The sequence below is a fragment of the Tetranychus urticae genome, chromosome 2 (assembly GCF_039701765.1).
Source record: "Tetranychus urticae isolate SD_2017Ah chromosome 2, NJAU_TeUrti_SD_1.0, whole genome shotgun sequence".
Lineage (NCBI taxonomy): Eukaryota > Metazoa > Arthropoda > Arachnida > Trombidiformes > Tetranychidae > Tetranychus > Tetranychus urticae.
In genome coordinates, this window is record NC_142959.1 from 27,699,469 (window position 1) to 27,721,313 (window position 21,845).

A 21,845-nucleotide genomic window follows, 5' to 3' on the forward strand; every position below is an offset into this window, starting at 1 on the left:
TTCTTCTTCTTCTTCATCTTTTCTCCATTCCTTATGCTACTTTTTTTGCTCCTCATCAGTATTATCATTTGTTGATGTTTTTGTTGCTTGTCGGAATTGAAATGTTTATATGTTTGGATGAGAAAAGATGATCGACTTTATTTTTTTGATGAAGATGATGATTTTCAGCTCAAGGGGTGAAAATGACACTTGGTTATCTTGAATGTACTGAGCAAAGTGGATCATTGAGATTGGAATGAGAAAAAAGCATTTCTCTGTTTTTATTCATTTGTTATCTTCACATGAAACAAAATGTTCATTCATTTGATAGAGATGATAAAATATCAATGACAAAGGGAAGATAAAAAAGAAGAAGAAGGTGAAGATGAAAAGAAAAGAAAGGAAAGGAAAGAAAAATGTAAATAACAGAGTAAATGTTGTACTCGAAAGGTGAAGACTGATGAGGGTGTTAAGAACTGAATGGAAGGGAAAAAGTTGTAAGGTTAAGATGAAAGGTAAGCAAAAGATGGAAGAAGATGAAGAAGATGAAAAAGAAGAAGAAGATTGAAGTAGCTGTCCAACATGGCGGTTCCATGTTGTTTACCGTATTAACCTTTAGCCATGGGTAACCTTAAGGGGTTGACGGTGAAGACTGACGGTCAGTAAGTCAAATAATGGTTTTTTTCAAGTTTAAAGATCGGGTCAAGAAGTGCCGATGATGATGATGTCCATTGTAAAAGGTTAAACAATCAACGGAACAGATTTGTTATTTATACTTTTTTTGTCTGTTAAATTGAGATATTGTCGGGAAGAAGAAAACGATTACCATGGAAGTTACATGAAAAGACACTCATTATTTCACTATTGACACACAAGTTGTTTTATCATAAAAAGGTTGACATTTTTAAATAAAGCTTTCAATAGAAACGTTTTCTGTTCAAAAGAAGTTTTTTTGTCCTTCTTTGGTCATTCTGTACACTGAAAATGGACTAATGTTGAATCTTTCATCTTTTTTTAAATATCATTTCACGAAAATTGTGGAGCTAAAATCAAATGAGTCAAATCAAAATGAATGAACTGAAAATAGCAAAATTGTGAATAAAATAATCCCGATTAACCATGAAATGCTACAAGTATTTGTTAGTAATTCTCACGATTTCAATTAGCATTTTTAACTTTTTATTAGATCTTGGTTGGCTCGCAAGCTATCACTAGTACAGCATATTTTAGTGAATCAACTTGAACCTGTGATTCCTCGAAGGTTTGCATATTTTTGTTACATCGATGTCTATCGATATCCATTTGAGTTCTGCTTGCTTAACATTATTTTTATTTCGCTTTATGATGAATGATACAAATGCACTCACTTTTCATCTTCGTTGTCAATCTCTGAATATTTCAAATAATTTTGAAGATTATATTTTAAATATATTTAGCTGCATTAGAACTCGAAAAATACTCTTCATTGCTTTATACAGAATATTTTTTTTTTCATTTTTTATATAATTTGCAAATTTTGTGTTAATTAATTGAGTTTACTGAGGACTTTTGTACTGAAAAAGTTACAAGAAACCCTTGAAAATTCACTCAACCTTGTAGTAGTGATTGTTGATTATGAAGTTGTTTGCAATGATTAAGATTTGTTGAGGTTAAGGTTTGACAAATGATACATTTTTGTTCGTGAAATCTATCGATTCACTTTTCGAGTCCGCTTCTCAAGTCACCTAAATATTGAGCAAAAAAGTAAATTTTATCTCGAAAATTAGATATAACGATCTTGAACAATGAGACACATGGAGCCATGTTTCATGAAATTTACTGAAAATATAAGCTAACCAGACGTCTGAGATAACATTGTTGCATCAAAGATTATGTGCAACCACTTATCATGAGTTTCAACACGAGACGATTGAATACTCATGTTACTCGTATTACCTAATGTGTAAGTGAAAGGACATCAGGATAAAATCAAGTTCAGAGACGAAAACAAAAGTATTGTTAAATAAGCTTCAAACCGAGTTGAATCGCTTTCATCAATGATTCCATCATGTCAATTGAAACCCAAACCAACTGCAAGATATCTTTACAATCAAAATATATTGTTCAATTTACTGTCGAGGTTCGGTGAAAAATAATTTCGATTTCCTTACTCTTTAATGTTTTGGTGATCATGATTCAACTGATAGTCAATTCAATTTTAATCAACATGTTTTCATTGAACAAATCAAAAGGAAAATGTTTATTAATAGAATCAGTCAAGAGACAGTTATCAGTGTTGTGATCAAGAAGTTATTTAATGTTTAATCAAATCTAGTTACAATTGATTCCTATTGAGCCAGTCAAGTCGATCTGTCATTTTTTAAATAAAACGGTGATTTATATCGAATTAACAGTTGATCGAAATGATTACCTGTTAAGGTGAAAAAGCTGTTGATCTTTTTAGCTTTTTTAACACAAACAAGTAAATCCAATGATTGGTACAAAAACCAAAGTGACCTCTGGATCGTTACCTTGCAAGATGGCAAAAAAGGTAAGGTTAAAGATGACCAAGCAGGAGATGAGAAAAGTTCCTTAGAATTTTTTACTTGAATAATTGATTCGAAGAAGGAAGAAAAGATCTGAAAAGAGGATTAAAAATGAATGTTAAAACTGTACCTTACCTGTTACTGTGATGTGATTGTTTTCAAGAGCCTTGAATATAATTAAAACTGTCAACAAGTGGTTGCTGGTTGGTGGTCAGCATTGATAATTATGACTCCTGTTGATTGTTTAATGGTCAGTCAGTTGACTAGCAAAGGTTAATCTGTGTGTTGTCCATTATCATCAATGAATCAATAAATAATATTTGTTTTGAAAATGTTTACATTCGTTTGCTTTTCAACCTTAAAAGATTGAAACATTTATTAATTGAAAAAAAAGTTGAAAGTAAATTAATCCAATAAAGTAAACTGTAAAGTATATATCACTTTGCAATGGTCAAAGTGAAAGGTTATCAATGGTTACAATTGGCAGGTAACACATTTGATTGACACAGATATTGGAAGACAGGTTTGAGGTTGAGCTTAAAGTGTAATTGTTTTGGCACGTTATCAGTACAAACAAACAAACGGTTGAAATAAATAATCAATTTGATGATTCCTTTGGTAATCAACTTTTCTTGCTCAAAGTGCAAGGTAAAATTGGGTAAACAAATAGTTATACAAACAGAGAGAGTCAAGTCTTTGGAAAGGTTACAATTTAAATGTTCCCAGTTGGTAGATAATTACAATGGTACTTTACCGTTTTCAAGTAACAGTGTTAACATCAGGTGGTCAATTGGATCATGATGCATTGACCACGTCAAAGATGAAGACGCTTTCAATCGCACTACGAGGTCGCCTCTGTGCAATCAAGAAGCTAACATTTAATGGTCAATTTTTTTCTCATTTTCACCGATTTTCCATCCAAATTTTCCATATCCAATTCAATTAACACTTTCAATTTTGAACACTCGATCGATCCAACAGAACATTTCATTCATTTCGACAATTGATATTGATATTCAATTGTAATTGTAACTGTCAATAAGCTTTAGGTTGAAGGTGCAAAGACTTGACAATTGCTGATTAAAGTGGATAGAGACTTGAACGAAAAGGTAAAAGTATGATTTGACCAAAACACTTTTACTTTTACCATGTTCTTGATGAATGTTTACTGTTTACAGTTTAGCAGACTTACCTGTTGATTGAATAGTTGATTAAAAAATGAAAAGAGTTATCATTAGATGCTTCAATTGAAAGGGTTTGCATTAATCACTTCAATTCACTAACGAATTCAATTTTTTCTCTTTTTCTGTGGTTCTTTCATTTTTGATACTCAAACACGTTTCGCTCCAACAAATTGTTGTTGACAATTTAGCACCAAAAATCCTTTTAATCAAATGCCAAATGAACATCTTAGCAGATAACGTATCAAATCGTTTCATTTAATGACTACAAATTGAAATGTTAATGATGAATGCAAAAACTCTTGTTAAATCTCAATAAACATTTGTTTCATAAGGCTCAATATAAGTTGAGTTTTTAAGTTTTTTCATGAAAATCTTGATCTTGATCTATTCTATGTTGAATAAAGGTCACGAAAGTGCGTGGTCAACGTTGATAACAATTAATTAACCGAGCCTCTTTGGAAATTAACAAGCAAAAGTGAATCTCATTTCTCTATGAAATTATCTTCAACCAAATTGATGCCTCTAAAGTGTATTTTGATTGCCGAAAAATGCTGGACTTTCCTATTTTCATGTGTCAATCAAAATCAAATCAAACGGAAGAAGTTTTCTAAACTCAAAATAGACCAATTTTATGGATAAAAGCATTACTTTCATAAAAAAAACATTGAAAAGTGAAAACATCTTCGACTTCATGATCAAAGTTTTATAATTTCTCATCTTTTGATAGCAGAACCTTAAGAAAATACAATTCGATTCAATATCAACATTCAATTATTAAGCTACAATAATCCAGAGTTTTGTTCATTTCTTTAATAATTCAGTCTAAATGTGATCATGAATCAATTCTGAACTATTCCTTTACTAGAATATTAGACTGAATTGTGCAAAAATCGCACCGAAAAGAGGCAAATTTTCATATTTTAGTTTGATTTTTGCATTACAAGATCGATGAAGTTGATGTTGACTGTGAACTTTTATTGCAAATAAATGTCCAAGTCTGTAACTTTCAATGAAATAAACTTTTATTGTGAACATCAGTTGACTATTTTGACATTAATTTAAACCAATTCCTCCATTCACAACTCAATTGTAACTCAATCTGAAAGTGTGAGCTTCATTATTATCGATTCTTTACCGTTCCTAATCAACCATATTATTATCACCATTAACATATTAATAGTATAATTATAGTCTAATAGTGGCGATTACCATTGTGCATTATATTGGTCATTATATTGGTGAATGGCGAGAGGCAGAGAAGCGAAAATGGGTGTTTTTAATGGTCAAAAGAAGCAAATGAAATTTACATTGAGAAAAGGTCTTCAATCTTTAATCGGCTTCTTCTCCTTACTTTTTTTTGATTCAATTGTTGCCCACCTTTTCTGTGTGTTAATGGATCATTAAGTTTAGCCGACTTGACTGGACAGTCGCAAACCACAAGCAACAATGTTACAAACATATGTAAATGAGCAATGAAACAAGATTTAACTGAAAGAAGAAAAGTAACCAAAAAAAAGAAGAAGAAGAAAAAGATTGATCCATCCATTGTGGTCACTCATTGAGAAACAGTTTATTTAATAATATATGTTAATGCAATGTTAAAGGCTAATGAGTGAGAAACAGCAAATATGTATTATAAAGGAATTGGTCAGAAAGAAGAAGAAGAGAAAAAAAGAGAAAAAAAACAATTTTTCTTTGCCTTTTCTTTTGACCAGTAAAGTAACAATAAAAAGTGGCAATTAAACTGCGCACCATTTAACTGGATAATGTGATCGAGATGCAAGATCACCCTCCAAGCCTCCGTCTCATTGTGCCCTAAACCCTAAGCAGCTTAGGTACGAAGGTGGCCTGTACCATGAAGAGTATCAAACGTTTAAATCTGTAAACTTGGAAAGAAAAGAAGAAATGTCCAGAGTCCGGAGAGTGTCTTCAAGGGTTGACCAGTGGTTACAATGTGTTTACACTAACTTGTATTAAGATGTAGAAATGTCTCGAGATGACCATCTTTGAAAGGTAACTCTGGCCCATGTAACTGGTCAATCAAATGGTTCAGTGTTGTTACTTTTATGGATTCACTTCTTTACCTTCATCCTGGTGTGGCCATCAATGTTAATGTTTATGTTTAGTTAGTGATTATAAGTTGATACAATTGAAGTAGCCCTTTTCCGGACAATGGGTTAAGGTCATTTTTAAGGCCATTTCCAGTATCCAAATGGCTACTTTTTCCTTCATTCATCTTTTCGCTTCTTTTCTTCTTCTTTTCTTTCATTCTTCTTCTTCTTCTTTTTCTTTGGCCTTTTCTTTCGTTTTCATTTCTTTCTCTTCTTTCGCCTTTACCTTCATGTTCACCATGTCTTTTCATTTCTTACCTGTTCTTTTTTTCCTTCTCTTTTTCCTCTCTTTCTTTTCACTCTTTGACTCTAAAATTATCTGATAATTGGCCCGGTAATAACATGTAAGTATAATATCATTTTTATAGATTGTTAAACACAGCCAATGGATATTGTATGTTGCAGTCAATCCCGTTGTTTGAATGGACTCAATGGATTTACCATTTGCTAAGGAAACACTCTTTTGTCAATGTTAATGTTTAGATGAAAGTAACAAAAAAATATATAAAGATCAAGATCAAGGGCAATATGATGGGACCATGAAAAAGCGATCAAGATTATGGATTGAAAGAGGTTTTAAAAGTGAAATAAATCTTTTCAATGGTTGGCACAGATTGAAAACTAAGTAAATAAAGATGTAATTATGCTTCAAAATGTGAATCTAATGCATGTTCACTATAACAGTTTAAACGGAACTATTCGGAATTTCTTGTGAAAATTTTCCGAAAATGGGTTTCGGTTAAAACAGGTAACTAAAGCCAAACAAAGATGAGGCCATAAAAGCTAACATTGAAAAGAGCTAATTTATTCAACAAATTTTGTCAACATTGAAAGATTTGGGTTGAGAACAGCAAAAAGACAAAAAAAAGCAACACCAAATTCACACTTCATACCATTTTCACTCACCAATCTTAATTGAAACTCAGTTTCCCCGATGATCAAACACCTTACAATTCATCAACAATTTTTCCGATTCTTTGGAATGGCCTCAAACTCCGAACGACCTAATATTTTAAGAATGACAGGGAAACTCAAATCAACCTCTGAACCAACAAATATCCTCATAACCCAAAGTGAAAATGAATAATCATTTACATTTACCAGTAACCCATTTACATGGCATTTACCAGAAATACAATGAAAGTCAAAGCTTGTCATATCTTTTGGTAAACAGATTTTTGCATTAAATGTTTCAATTGATTTATAATAACTTTAAAAGTCGATTTTCTGTGCTTTTGGTCGCTTGCTTTTACCGTTTTGTCTTTTGCTGTTTATTGAAATGACCTAATCTAATCTATTTACAGCCATAAAGACGCTCGAGAAGCATCAACAAGCAAAGTGTCCAAATATGAAACTCCAACTTTGGGTTTGCTTTTCATATTGATGGCTATCTTTTTACTTTGGCTTCAACTTAATTAAGAAACGTTAAACTATTGTTTGTTTTTACACTGGTTTCATAGTGCAAGCTTCACCATGTTAATCAACTAAAAACAATATAAGTCCTGAGATCGTTGAGACAAGGTAAATGGGAGTCAAAAGGCTGGGTTGTAACGTCAACAAAAAACAAACGTTAACGGTAACACTGACCGCCTACCAAATCAAAGCAAGGCTTGACTAATGATCACCTTGATACGCACCCAACTCTGTAGATAAATAATATTTCAAGATGAACCTCAACCATTAGAATCGCGAGGAACGCTAAAAAATAGACATTTTTTATTCAATTTGTTAATCATTTACCTTTTGTTGCTTATTTACTTTACCTCGTAATCAATTACTCAACTGGTTAAGATATATAACTTTTGATCATCAACATGAACATGAAAATGATAATTATCTTTATCATTATCGTCATACATAAGGAATGGCCGTTTTCACTCCTTCATAATCATCATTAGGTTTTCAATGTTGTTTTAACGTTGATCGAGGTTTTCCTTGTTTTTTTGTTTTCTTTCATTTCATTTTTGCTTTCTTTCAACTTTTTCAACCCCAAAGTACAATCTTTTAAACATCATTAAATTACTGATTAATTGTTAGTATTGGTTGCATTGATTGGCTTTCTGATTGTAATTAGATGCTTAAAATTTTTCTTCTTTACTTCACTCGATTAGCACCATTACCTTTAAATTGTTAGTGTTGCCATGAGTCTAAATGGCATTAGTTGGTGAACAACTTTAATTATCATCTAACCAAATCTCAATTAACTCTATTCATTTGTGTTGTGTTGTGTGTTGTCTGGTAATTAAACAAAAATATTGATAAAAACCAATTGATAGTGGAAGCACAATTAACAAGCAACAAATGAAAACAAATCTTGGATTAATTTTGCTTCTTACGGCTCAATGTTTCTGTCTGATTCTTGTTGCTTGAAAAGATTGAAGCAAGACTAGGATCACAATTATCGGCTAATCTTAATTGATTTGCATTAATGTAACAAGGTAAGATGAGATGGTTATCGGGTGAATTTTTCATTCAACTTATCTTCATCATCAGGTAATTCACATTCTTTGGTTAACCCGGAATCATCCTTTAATCTTAATCATCTTGATGAGCTTGGTGAAAAGGTAATGACAGAAGCTATGTGATTTTAGGAAAATGGTTCAAGTGAAAAGTCCACATTTTTTTGCTGGTCATTTTTATATTAAACTTGAAGAGATTGATTAAAGGTCTAAATTTTTCCCATGACCATTAATAGACCTTGTAGGTGAGTCTTTGCACGATCAAGTCAAGGGCAAAGGATGAGAAGAAGAGAGAAAGATAAAGGTTCTTTCACCTATCCTAATCATAATCATCATCATCTTCACCCAAAAAAAGTTAAATTTCAATTTGACGTTGTCTTGAACCTTTTTTTTGAGTCTATAGTCTTGTGTTGAATTTTGATTATATCTCTACATTATCATTAGTTTTGTTGCTGTAAAGTTAATGAAAAAAAACAGGTAACCACCCGGTAGTTTAACTTAATTATAACGGATTAGATGATTAAAATTTTAAGGTGTAGTTTTTGGTTTAATAGATTAAACGTTATACAATTAAAATGGCTATTTTTGATAAATGTACTTGAAATGAGCGCTCTTTCAACTCACCAATGTCTCTGGTTTTAACCACATGAGTTATATCATCCCATGTGATCTCTATTAGTAATTGTGTATTATGTGATTACTTATTAACATTTATTTATTTATTATTTCCTTTTACCTTTGAATTATGTTATTGATTACTGCTTCAAGAATTAAGGTTAATCAATCTTTTGGTTGGATCAACAAATATGGTTATCATGGTTATGTTAAATAGATGTTTATACATGTATTTATCTTCAACTTGCATTCAAACTTGCATAGGGTAAAGGTTAGTTCAAGATTTTTTTTTACCTTTTTTACTTTATTCTTATGCATTATTAAGAGATTAACATTACAATAATTTCAACTAATTTTACCGTCTTTTTTTCATGTTCATCGTTTTATTTATATGGAATCAGCATTTCTTTACTAATTAAAAAATGATTCCTGCACGAATCCGATTCTTAACATCATAAATCATATGTTTCCCTCGTAAAAACATATATGGTTTTGCCATTTTGACGATGGGCTGTGTTGTTCCTTACTCGCTATCTTCACTTCATGGTTCTAATTAATTTTCATCAAGGTTTATACTGTTAATTAAATTTAATTCACCTAATTACCACCGCCTAATGACGGGTCGTGATTAGGTGAAAAAAGTATTACTGGAAGGAGAAGAGGAGGCGGAGGAGGAGGATTAATAAGGAGACAAGCTAAGGTGGTAATTCATCAAGTAAGTTATAAGCTTTTGCTTTTCCTGTATCACTCTAATACCTTTGAAAGTGAATTAACCTAAACACTCTTTACAAATGTAACTTTCAAAGGTTGATTAGGAATTGATCAATCACAACAACATCAATTATCACTGACTGTTTACCTTTCACTTTTGCTCTTCTTTCCTTAGGTATACATTGGCCCAGTTTACCAACTATTAAAAAGCAAATTAAAACCATTTTAATTCAATTAATAATATCAATTTGGATCCTATTCAATCTTTGGGAGGCATGAAAAAAAGCATGAGAAAAAGGTGTTAGTCTTCTTGCTCATCATCATCATCTTCGTCATTATCATCGTCCTCTCTTCTTAAATGTTGTTGACTAAAGGGAACTGATTGGGCGGATGTGTTATTCGTATGTAATTCGCCCAACAAAGAACGCCTCATTTGTAGCTTTACTTTAGCTTTGGACTATCAACAAACATGACCAGGTACATCTTGAGGAAAGAGAGGCTGACCTGTAATCTTGTGTGATGAATATTGTTCAATAAATGCCTCTGGAGACTAAAAGCAAATGATGATGAAAGAGGAAAAGAAAGAGAGGTAAAAAAAGGTTAGAGGCACCTAATATTTGGTATCGGTTCTTTGATAATTAAAGGAACGTTTCTCCAAATGACGCACCCAACGATGAAGATGAAACTATTTTCTTCATCATTTTCTTTACTATATATCATTATGTGAAAGACTGTCTTTAGATGAAACGGGTCATCTTCACAATAACGAAAAGCCAAACAAAAATGCATGACTCTATGCTTTTTTCATCTATTATCATCATTATCCTCTTCACTACCTTTACTTTGTAAGTTTTTTCTCTTCTTCTTGAGTTACAAATTTTTATTTATCTCATATTTTCATTCTTTCCTTCTCTCTTTTTGTTTAATTGTATGCATTTGGACCACAACCATCTCCATTCTCCATCACCTTACATTGCGACGGGATCATCACCAAAAGTATCATCAGCACAGTTTTTCGTTGGTTGGTTAAAAAATCTTGAGTCAAGTCTGATGAACAAAAAGAGAGGAACAAGAAAGGAGATAAATATTGATGAGAATAAGTTGCATTCATTTTTAAACAAGGCAACATAAAATGTGATAATTAGAGAAATGAGAAGTGTAATCTGTAATTATTACACCGATTTAGTTAGCTCAGAAAGCAAACTTTATCATGATTATAAGGTTCTCTGTCAATTAATGATGGCAATTTTACGTTTATCTGTGAATAGTTGGCCTTCTATCATTGCTAATTGACCGTTGCAATTGCAATTAACTTGTTACCATTTTGACAGATCACACAGCATATATTTTTCTGGCTCTTCCAAGCTAAAAAAAGTATGTATTCCTTTACTTTAATATTTAATTCATTCAGTCTCCCTTCAAATCTCATGAAGAAAAAATTCAGATTACCAATTCACACATCTTTAAACGCCACAATTAATTACACCTTTCACTTTTTCCCTCTTATATCCAGGCAAATCAATTTGGAGCAAGCTACGAAATATGATACCGATGGTGATCAACTTGAACAGCCCCCATATTGGAGTAAATTTTTGTGAATTGATTTGTTAACCATTTCTTTGTGAAAATCCTTTTATCCTGATTCTCATGAGGTCTAGATTAAGAAGTTTAAACAAAAATTACACCAAATAAGTAAACAAATCATCATCATCAACAACATAATAGCTGATCATTTCTATTATTATGATTATTATTTCAAGAGTTCCTCAAATTTTCAACTACAAGGTTAACAAATCGACAGGTTAGAAGAGGATGAAGATGAAGAAGATATATTCAAAGAAGTCACTTTTGTTTTGCTGAGAAGCTCACACAAGAAGAAAGCTAAAGATAGAGAAATAAAAGATAGAGAAAGCCCAGCCTTAACAATTAGCTTTAGTAAAATAGCTGTCTATCAAAAAATGAAGGCAAAAGATGAGAGGGAAATCAGTGGAAATCATCAAGCAAGTATTGTACAAAGAGATGATGAGAAGAAAAAGAGCAAAAAATACATTCTTAGGTAAACTGATGTCTAACTGTTGACCATCGGGCGTGTTCATTTTGATTGATCAAGTGGTAAAATGTTTGATCGTTGTGCGTTCGGTTAGTCCCTCTCACAAGTATCTGTATTAGTCAACAAATAGAGGGTTAGAGGGTGGTCAATGGTTACTAATAAAGTAAAATTTGACCAAAGTTACTATTGAATGTCAACATTATAACTATGCATTGGAAGTGCATAAATGCTAAACTCACTTCAATAATTTTCATGATTAACCTCATTTGTCTGAGAATTGACTGTTGAATATCACATTTTGGGTAAATTCAAAAATACAGAACCTAAATGTCAATTTTGATAGATTTTATTCTTATTTTGGAAAATGAAAAACAACTATTTTTGTACAAAACAAAGATTAATTTTTGTAGTGAAAACTCGGTATCTGTTTACATCAGTTTAAAATAAAAAAGGGACACATTCAGATTCATGAATATGAGTTTCTATCATACATGTCACAGTTGCTTCATTCAGATTAAAAAATATAAATTTTCAATCAGAGAAACAATCTTCAAATTGAAAAGACCGATGCCGGAGCGACCTTTACTTAAATGATCATTAAAAGCCGAGTTTTTTGGTAACCCAAAATCATAAGTAAAACACGATCAACGTGTATTTGTCCATTTATTAGCAAATAAAAAAGTATTATATTGTCAAAAACTCACTTGAGTTAAGAGTTGAAACTTGGTGATTTTTAGGAGCTTGAAAACTATTAAAATTTTGTCCGAGCGACAGTTTTCGGGAAAATCGAGATGAGAAGTTGAAACTTTTGTTCAATTATGGAAGTAGATTTTTCATGAAACTCATTTTACTTAAGTGCCTTTTGATGAACAACCAGAAAATGCGCTTAATTTGGGAAATAAAATTTTCTGTCTCTGTACAACAGATCAGTTCGATTTTTAGTTAAACCCCGTTTTCTGTGACCGTAAGAATCAGAGAGCTGAAACTTATTGTTCGCCGATAAAAACTGTTGGTACTTATCAACTATTGAACACTTTTTTCAATTTATCAACTCTTCTCTTGAGTTTTGCCATTGGCCTAAAACTTTGAGCCTCAATATTTCGAGAATAGTAGCACCTACAATCAGCTTTCAATGGCCAATCGTTAGATTTTATTATGGACTATAACTCGATATGACTGAATACCGAAGAAAATCTGAGTCTAATTCATTTAATAACGAATCTCCTAAAATATCCTGTGAATATCTTTCTAACACATAACATTTGTTTGACTAACCATTTATTTTTATAATCAACTATAAAATCTGACATCATAAGTAATAAGCTTACTATGCTATAACTTATTTTTAGTTTCTTGAATCATCTAAATATCATTATATTATAGCCCATAATCAAATCTAATGATTGAATATTAAAAATTAAATTCAAATATTTTTTGTGGACTTTTTTTTGCTTTAAGTAAACTAATGCCATCTATTAGAGGAGAAGATGAATTGCAGCTATTTTAAAGATGAAGCCAATGACCAAGAATTATTTCATCAATGGACAAAATCATCAGCAAAGATATCTCATGTTAATTCTTAGTTTACATTTTTTATCTAATTTTTAGTGTATTTATAAATCTTTTATTTTATCCTTAGTTTTATGTGGTTGAATAATTGGACCAACGTGCCTTCATGTAATTATCCTTTTTGTATAAGTTGCTAACTCTTCATTCTGAGCCATTTTTTTGCAAACCCTTTTCCTCGGGTTATTTTTTCCATCCAGCCTGAATCATGTACTCGGACTGTCCTCTCTTTATACATGCAATATTTTAATGATCGCGGGCTGTAGGAATCCCCTGTAATGGGCATGTGTAGAGAATTGTTCTCTTACATTTCAGGATGTTTTAAGTTTCAGATTCTGCAATAACTTAGCTTGTTTACAACTCTGTTCTGTTAGCTTTGAAATTTGTTTGATGTTCGACTGAAAATTAATAGTTTTTCATTTCATTTCTAGAAAATTAAATATGTTTGCCACCAGTAGCCAAAGAAAATGTTGGATCTTTGAGGATGAAAAAGAATTGGACACATTACGAGAAGAAGCAAATGCCAGGTTCATAGAAGCTCACAAGGTAAGTTTTTTTATTCATCTGATTAAAATGTCTTATGCTAATTACTTTTTTGTTTTTCATTCGCAGAAAGACACTCCTCGTAAATATTTTTTATCTCCCATCGAAGAGAAGACTTTACTCAGGCAGTATAACATTGTTCTGAGAGACTTTTGTCGCAAATTTCAACCTTCTATGCCAAAAACAGTTGTGGTAAATACACATTAACCTGTTTACTTCAGTTACTTCATCGTACTAATCCAACAAACACTTTTCCTTTGTCAATAGGGAACTGCTTTTCAATTTTACAAACGTTTCTATGTGAATAATTCTGTCATGGATTATCATCCGAAACATATCGTTGTTACTTGTGTTTATTTAGCCTGTAAAGTTGAGGAGTTTAATGTTAGCATGGATCAATTTGTTGCTAATGTTAAAGGTGATCGAGCAAAAGCTGCTGATATTATTCTCAACAATGAGTTGCTTTTGATGGCGCAGTTAAAATACCACCTAACTGTTCATAATCCATTTCGTCCTATTGAAGGACTCCTCATCGATATCAAGGCTAGATTCATGAATCCTGGTGATGTTGAGAAGCTTCGACCCCAAATCGACGTTTTTATGAATACTGTATTTTTTACCGATGCCTGTTTGCTGTTCAGTCCATCTCAAATAGCCTTAGCGAGTATTCTTGATTCTGCGAGTAAATGCAATATAGATTTATCAAGTTATCTTACTGATTTACTCTTTTCTAATGCTCCAGAAAAGTTGGATCAATTTTATCATATGAAAGAGAATCTAAAACTTATGATTGAAAACATTGAACAGGTTTCAAAAGATCAAATAAAATTGATAGAGAAAAAACTGGAAAAATGTCGAAATCAATCTAACAATCCTGATAGTGCTGAATATAGAAGTGGTCTCGAGGAAAGTTTGGACAATGATGTATCAGCACCAATGGCCAAATATGCAAAGATTAGTGAAAAACAGCGTAAATATGATGACAATATTATGCAAATATAATGTAAATTAATGTCAACAAACATGAATAACTGGATGTAATCATTAACCAGAGAGCTTTGTTTATTTTTCAGCTGTCTCAAAAGTGTTTTCTGCTATCAGTATTCTTAATTATGTAAATAAATAAAACAAATTTACTGATTTATCGGTAAATTTTGTTTGAAAAACCAACTTAAAATTTTCTGGCTTGAAATTTGCGCTACACCCCAAATAAGGCGGAGTGAACTCTTGCAGACTAGTCAGTCAACTTTACAGTTGTTTTTACACAAAGCTGCTCAGAAAGACCATTCATAATAATTTAACAAAATATTTCCTTGGTTTAATTGTTTTTTTTCTATATGATTAATTTTATTTTCACAGTTTTATTGTTTTCTCTTTTACTAAAGTGAAAATTGACGTAAATTGAAGTTTAAGTACTCGCTGAGTACTTTAAAAATTTGTTTATTCTGTGACCTTAGCTTTTCCTTTTACAAGAGCTTTTTTAGCTTTGTTGTTTTGTGGAAGTCACTAAAGGCAGTCCAATGGCGTCTTCATCACTAAATTATGGAGGCCCTAAAAAGCATGGATTCAGCCTGGGACGTTTTTCTCTTCGACGATTACTCAACGCAACAGCTTTAGGGCGTACTGTAGGTTCTGGAAGCAAAGCTCGCACCGTAAGAGATTATCATCTTGAGGTTAGTACAGTTTAACAGTAAATCTAAATGCAATCTGATTCATTACAAGTAACATTACACCTTTATTCAATTTTGTTTACTCTCTTTTTTCACCTGTTTTTAGGACACTTTGAAACCCGAGGCTTACAATTCACCTATCGATGTTGAATCAAGTGGAAATAGTGATACAAATTCTGTGCATTTTAACTATCCTCACGCTGGATCCAGCCTTTCACCAGGAACTGTGACCTCCAACCTAAAATCTAAATCTCCAGCCTCAATTATTGGAGCAATGGCATCACCAGGCTCAGCTTCTACTGCAACATCCCTGGAGTGTCCTTTATGCCTTCTCGAATTACCTCTGGACTGTTTTCCATTGTTGACGACCTGTTCACATCGTGCCTGCCACAGCTGTCTTCAACAATACCTCAAGATTGAAATTTCTGAAAGTCGAATCAACATATCGTGCCCCGAGTGTACTGAGCCTATCCATCCAAATGATATCAAAGCTATCCTCGCCGATGAAAATTACATCACAAAATACGAGAATTTTATGCTGCGTCGTGTCCTCGTTACTGAGCCTGATGCTCGCTGGTGTCCAGCTCCTGATTGTGATTATGTTGTGATTGCTTCTGGCTGTGCAAGCTGTCCTAAATTGAGATGTTGCAGGCCTGGCTGTGAAACATCTTTTTGTTATCATTGTAAACAAGAGTGGCACCCAAACTTAACTTGTGATAGTGCTCGTATCATGCGAAACAAGGATCAACAACTTCATCAAAGTTATCGAGCTCGTCTATCTTCACTCACATCTAGTCACGACTCCATCAGACCCCGTGATGATGTCAAACCTTGCCCATCTTGTCGCGTGTCCATTATTAAGATAGACGATGGTTCATGTAACCATATGACATGCAGTGTCTGCGGTGCCGAATTTTGTTGGCTATGCATGAAACGAATCGGTGATCTTCATTTTCTCTCACCATCAGGATGTACTTTCTGGGGTAAAAAGCCTTGGTCAAGGAAGAAAAAAATTATGTGGCAACTTGGTATGCTAGTTGGTGCTCCTGTGGGCATAGCACTTATCGCTGGAATAGCTGTCCCTGCTATCATAATAGGTAATTTTATAATTGACTTTTATTCGACGTAAAAAATAAAATTAGAGAAGGAAAAAAAGATTAAAATGGATAAATAATCACAAAAAACATATGAACAAGCAAAAAAATTGTATAACATGAAAAAGGGCTTTTACCTTTTCGAGTTCAATGAAACTTATTGATTTTTCATTTTCTCTCCTATTTATCCTATTTCCTATCATCAATTTGATCAAAATTTACCTCATTTTTCATCATCAATACACATACATTCAGCTTTCTTCATCAATATTGTTCACCCTTTTCTCTCATCCTCTTATGGGCCCATGATGTTTCATTTAAATCAAAAATCTTTTACCTTTTTTTGTCTTCTACTCAAGATGAATCAGTTTACCCTCAATAGTTTTTCTTATCATTAATTTTTGTGTTACAAACTAATCTTTCGATAGAAGAGTGCTTTTTCCCCAGAAATTTATCACAAAGAAGACTTATTAATCTCTATTTACATCCGTTTGTTATTACATTTTTTGTGCTTCTTTCAAAATAATAATCTTTGTCAATAATAATGCCACTCATCATCATCCTCAATCATGTGTCTGCAATGCAATCAATGCAATTTTCACGTTACATTGATTATTTTGCGTTCTTCTTGACTTTTGTTTTGTTAATTGTATTACAAACCCAATCTATTGTTATTTTCACCTTTTTCATGGCTATTATTATTGATGTTGTTGCGTTTTATTTTCCTTACCTGTTTTGTCTATCAGAATCATTCCACAAAAGGATAACATTTCCGGGAGGGGGAAAAAATTAACACAATTTTCTGTTATTCTTATACCAATGAAACTAATTATTTTGCTTCTCTGATTCTTAGGTGTTCCTGTATGGGTTGGACGAACACTTCATGCTCGTTTCGCGAAGCAATCAATGAACCAACATAAAAAGAATCTCCTGGTTACTTCTGGTGTTGTAACTTCCGTACTAATATCTCCAATATTGACCGCTGTTGCCATAGGTATTGGTGTACCAATACTTTTAGCCTATGTGTACGGAGTTGTACCAATATCGCTGTGTCGATCAGGAGGCTGTGGCATAACCACTTCATCATCCGGTGTCCGTTTTGATTTGAACGATGAAGAGATTGAAATAGAACTTGCTTCAGCAACATTTTCTCCTGGTAAATTGATAAACCTTGAAAAAACGCTTTATTGCTTGTTATTTTCCTTTAATCTTAATCAAATAGCATTTTAATCAATTGAAAGATAGTTGTTTTTCTTAAAGATTTTCAAAATCGGCATTGACTCAAGTTTTTAATATGTAGTCAGAACATAATGACAATTATCTTGATTATTTGTTCTTCCTTTTTCATTGTTATAATACTTCATTGCAATTTATCAAGCAAAGTCAGAAGATACTATCATGAGTTTTCTTTACGTTTTCCCTCCCCTTCATTTCTTTTCAATTTTAGTTGCTGCATTGTAATTTATACTTAACCACGTATCTCTCAAGTTAACATTAAGTATTTTATACATTAATTGATCGGCTCATTTGATAATGATCAATTGATCACCTCACCATGATTTCAATTAGTTTTATAAGTTTATTTCTTTAAGGAGTGTTAACATTTAAATGAGGCAGAAAATGTCGTAAAAAGTAAAGCAGAAAAAAAACAAGGAACAAATTCATTAATATTTGATACAATTTATTTCCTCCAATTTAATAGTACAACAATACTTAAACTGATAACAACCTTCATTCCAATTAACATCTTTTTTATTGATATTAATTTATCAGAAAATTGGGTAGATAATTGGGCTGATATGATATTAGTAATTTAAAATAGAAAAGTCAATTTTCTGATTTCCAACCTTGATACCATTGGGTATTGTTCATGATTCACTGTTCTAATTATTTATTTTTATCTTTTCCCCTTCAGATGGGTTGAGTGTTGATACAGCAGTTAGCAATAAAGGGGTTAACCCAAGTATCGGTGAAGTATCTTTTGGACTGTCCACCAGTTTAAGCATTGGTGGCAGTGGCTGTCATCTTGATAAAATGTCCATCGATCGAGATGCTTCCAATGCTGCTCTAGCTGGAAGTATTACTGGTTCATCTAAGATGCAGGAAACACTTTCAATGGGCGGTCCATCGTCAAATAAAAGATTTAGCGTAACAAGTAGTGAACATCAAAGTGAAACTGCCTCAAATACAATTAGCTTTAGTGAAAGATGTTCAACCAATTTGTCACTTGGAGATGATGCATCAACAAAAGCTCTTGCTGGATCTATCGTCGGATATAAAGATGTATGTATTGGGACTACGCCAAATGGGGTTAATGCAGTAACACCAGTTGAAATTCACGTCATTGAATCAGAAACTATTCATTGTATCGGAAAAAGTTGTCTTTGTGAAGATGCTTTGAGCACTAAAAGTGCTAAAATGAGTGGTGAAACAAAAAACCATTCCGATATGGGAGCTTCCAGTAGTGATAACAATGGAAATGGATCCAAATGTGTTTCATTTCAACCTGTTGGATCTAAAGGAAAATTGAATAAATACGAGTCAAGATCATGTGAACAATTGGCCAATTATTGTATTATATGTGATCAAATTCATAGGCCCTGTTGTCCTGCTTATGTTGTAAAACTTTCCATGCAAACAAATGAACAAAGGCAATCAACATCACCAGCCAATCAAACCTCATCATCTCTTTCAGCTTCAAAGATGACAACAACATCAATAGCAAATACTTCCTTATCACCAGCCACTTCTTCATCCTCTTCTAATTCAAAAGATTATTCGTCGATGAATAGTCCTTTGAGTGATCAAACTTTCACCATTTCACCATCTTGTTCATCCTTTTCCTCATACTCTTACCCGAATCAACCTCAACGGAAAGAAAGTATTAAATCAACAACTTCAGATACAACACCGAATCAGGGAAAAATGTTTGAACGTCTGAAAAGTTTTGAGAGATCAAAAAATTTTAGCAAAAACATTGATTCAACTAAACTCGCCAGTCTACCAAACTCCCCTTCATCTATTGGAAATATGTAAATTACAAAAAAATAGCAAAAAATATATAAATATATAAATACATATATAAATATAAATATGAATATATATATATAAATATAAATATATATAGGCAAGGTATGAATTATTTTGGTAAATTAAATTTTTTATTTTAACATTCAAATCCTAACTAATTGTCTTATTTACTATCTTTTTTTGCAGTTTATTTGAACAGATCGATGTTAACGCGTTATTGTGCTTACCAGGAATGAAACAACCAAAGTAACCAAAGCCTCACCAAAAGTGACTCAATTCAACTTGTCGAAATGCGAAAATGAACCCGGAAAATACTTTCATCATTTCATCTTGCATCCTTTTCATCTTCTTACCCCATCATTTACCTTTTTCTTTACATTTCTACATGTATTTCTATTCTACTATCTTCTCTGTCCTTTTTACATCTACACCAATTCATCTTATTCCCATTTGAAGTGATAGCTTCGAGTTTCCAGATTCGATGACTAATAGAATCATTCTATCTGTAAATTTTTTGTACAAAAAATTCAACAAATCTAGGTGAATACAGATGCTTTATACGTAAATATTGTATACATATATATCAGCTGAGTATGTATTTATACATACAAGTCTTTTATATCATGAAAGGAACGGCGATAAATAATAACACGACACAATAACAACTAAACGTTTTAACATAATCTAAATAATTTTACATAATATATGAGAACTCATTTTACGAATTCTCTTTTTTAAAGACATGTAAATCTTTTATGTAATAACAAGTCATCTAAATGAAAATGTCCTTTATTTGTTTATTTTGTACATTGTTATTCGGACGTATAAGAAAAGAGTGAATTCAATTTAAAAGTCTGAGATCTAAACGATTTGAGTAAAATTTAAACAACTGATAACTAGTTTTATCTTAGATCAAATATTTAACATGCAAGTTGCACTTGTTTCATTATAAACATCAAATTGTGTCAGTGAAGGTGCTATTAAATGCCAAAATGGAACGGGAAACTTCGCATGAGATACCATTTTTTCAGATGCAGTCAAATGGTTATCCAATTTTCCAGTCGATCCCGGTTTCGATTTGCTAACTTTTGAGTTCTTTTTGCTAAATCGGTTCATTATTCTTTCGTAGCATGAAATAACTAGATCAACAAACGTCAGCCAAATATCACCATCAGTTGTGTCAACCATATTTCTAGGCAAATAGTTTAAGTCTTTAGTGTAAAATTCATCAAGTTGATCGCTAATAATTTCAAATTCCGGCCTACTCAACAAAACTTGAACAACTGATCTTTTAATTTGCCGAGAATCCAGAGCCCAACCAAGTTCATCAATCTTATACAACTGGACTTCGGTCTTGTTACCAATGGACGAGTCATTTGATCGAGGCGAAAGGTTTTCTAGATCATCAATTTTCTGAAAACAAGAAACAAGTGTTTCCACATAAAAACCGATGATTGCGTTGATAGTACCATAGATTTGGTTGTCATCGTCTGATTCGTGTCTGCCCCTTTTCAACCTTTGTTTAGCAACTAAACATTGGTATGAAAATGTCCGACATTCTGGCCTACCAAGAATACAATGAAGCACACCTTTCTCTATCCACCTCCTATCTAAAAGATTGAAACTTGACCTAAGAACAAGATAAAGGTCAAAGGATAAATTAGTCGACTTATAAAAATAGACATTAAGATCTTTACTTACTTTGATTGCAGAAATTTGTTCATTTTAAAAATTATAATTGATAATATTTATAATAAAAGAGTTAAAAATAACAAGTAACAAATGTCTCCAATTATTAAGACGTTAACAAGATTAAAAAAATCTAAAGGTCGATCATTACTGATGCATTACTAACTTTAATTTGTTTGTCAGGTGAATAAACGGTCAACTTTTTATCCAATTTATCCAAACAAACATTAATGTCTGACCAATAGATGGCAGTATCAATCATACTAATTTGTAAAAAATCAACAAATTATTTCTTGATTAAAATCTCATTGATTTAATTGCCCATTACATAGATTAGCTTTTAAAACAAAATGCACAACTCAACATAAATGTATCAACATCACCATTAAACCTGAAAACAGACATTTTAATGGGAAAACTCTTTAGCTTTACCTTGAGCAACGAGTTGAATTAAGATTGTTGATTAGATCATGGTTAAACCAGTATTTAAAGTGGACATCATTTAACCAGAAAACAAATCTCGAAAACCAGAAAACCAAAAAGCAAACAATTTTCAAACCAAACATCATAACTTAACACAGATATTATTGAATTACTCGTTCATTTTAAGTTGACTTGA

At 32.2% G+C, this 21,845-nt stretch overlaps 3 protein-coding genes and 1 long non-coding RNA gene across 7 annotated transcripts; 3 read left to right on the forward strand and 1 right to left on the reverse strand.

The window, feature by feature from the left end:
- The first annotated feature begins 8,890 nt into the window (after positions 1-8,890).
- LOC107360888 (uncharacterized) lies at positions 8,891-11,306 on the forward strand. The gene is made up of 5 exons (XR_001568404.3): positions 8,891-9,144; positions 9,275-9,588; positions 9,760-10,429; positions 10,582-10,958; positions 11,098-11,306. It is a non-coding gene; the product is annotated as an uncharacterized LOC107360888 (long non-coding RNA).
- A 1,878-nt stretch (positions 11,307-13,184) lies between these two features.
- Positions 13,185-14,920, forward strand: CycH (cyclin H). 4 transcript variants are annotated; one of them, XM_015927235.3, is made up of 4 exons: positions 13,185-13,311; positions 13,632-13,746; positions 13,813-13,935; positions 14,011-14,920. In XM_015927235.3, exons 2-4 carry the CDS (start codon positions 13,642-13,644, stop codon positions 14,743-14,745), a joined length of 963 nt encoding a protein of 320 aa, XP_015782721.2. In that variant the 5' UTR covers positions 13,185-13,311; positions 13,632-13,641; the 3' UTR covers positions 14,746-14,920. The 4 variants fall into 4 exon arrangements, with proteins under 4 accessions (XP_015782721.2, XP_025016181.2, XP_015782722.2 ...); XM_025160413.2 differs by having other exon boundaries at positions 13,632-13,935; XM_015927236.3 differs by lacking the exon at positions 13,185-13,311 and having other exon boundaries at positions 13,537-13,746.
- An 85-nt stretch (positions 14,921-15,005) lies between these two features.
- Positions 15,006-20,329, forward strand: LOC107360555 (E3 ubiquitin-protein ligase RNF19B). The gene is made up of 5 exons (XM_015927234.3): positions 15,006-15,416; positions 15,520-16,510; positions 17,361-17,663; positions 18,423-19,639; positions 19,724-20,329. Exons 1-4 carry the CDS (start codon positions 15,264-15,266, stop codon positions 19,541-19,543), a joined length of 2,568 nt encoding a protein of 855 aa, XP_015782720.1. The 5' UTR covers positions 15,006-15,263; the 3' UTR covers positions 19,544-19,639; positions 19,724-20,329.
- Positions 20,311-21,395, reverse strand: LOC107360557 (uncharacterized). The gene is made up of 2 exons (XM_015927237.3): positions 21,239-21,395; positions 20,311-21,167 (listed from the first exon to the last, which is right to left on the reverse strand). The coding sequence occupies exons 1-2, from the start codon at positions 21,259-21,261 to the stop codon at positions 20,450-20,452; spliced, it is 741 nt and encodes a 246-aa protein (XP_015782723.2). The 5' UTR covers positions 21,262-21,395; the 3' UTR covers positions 20,311-20,449.
- Between the last annotated feature and the right edge of the window lie 450 nt (positions 21,396-21,845).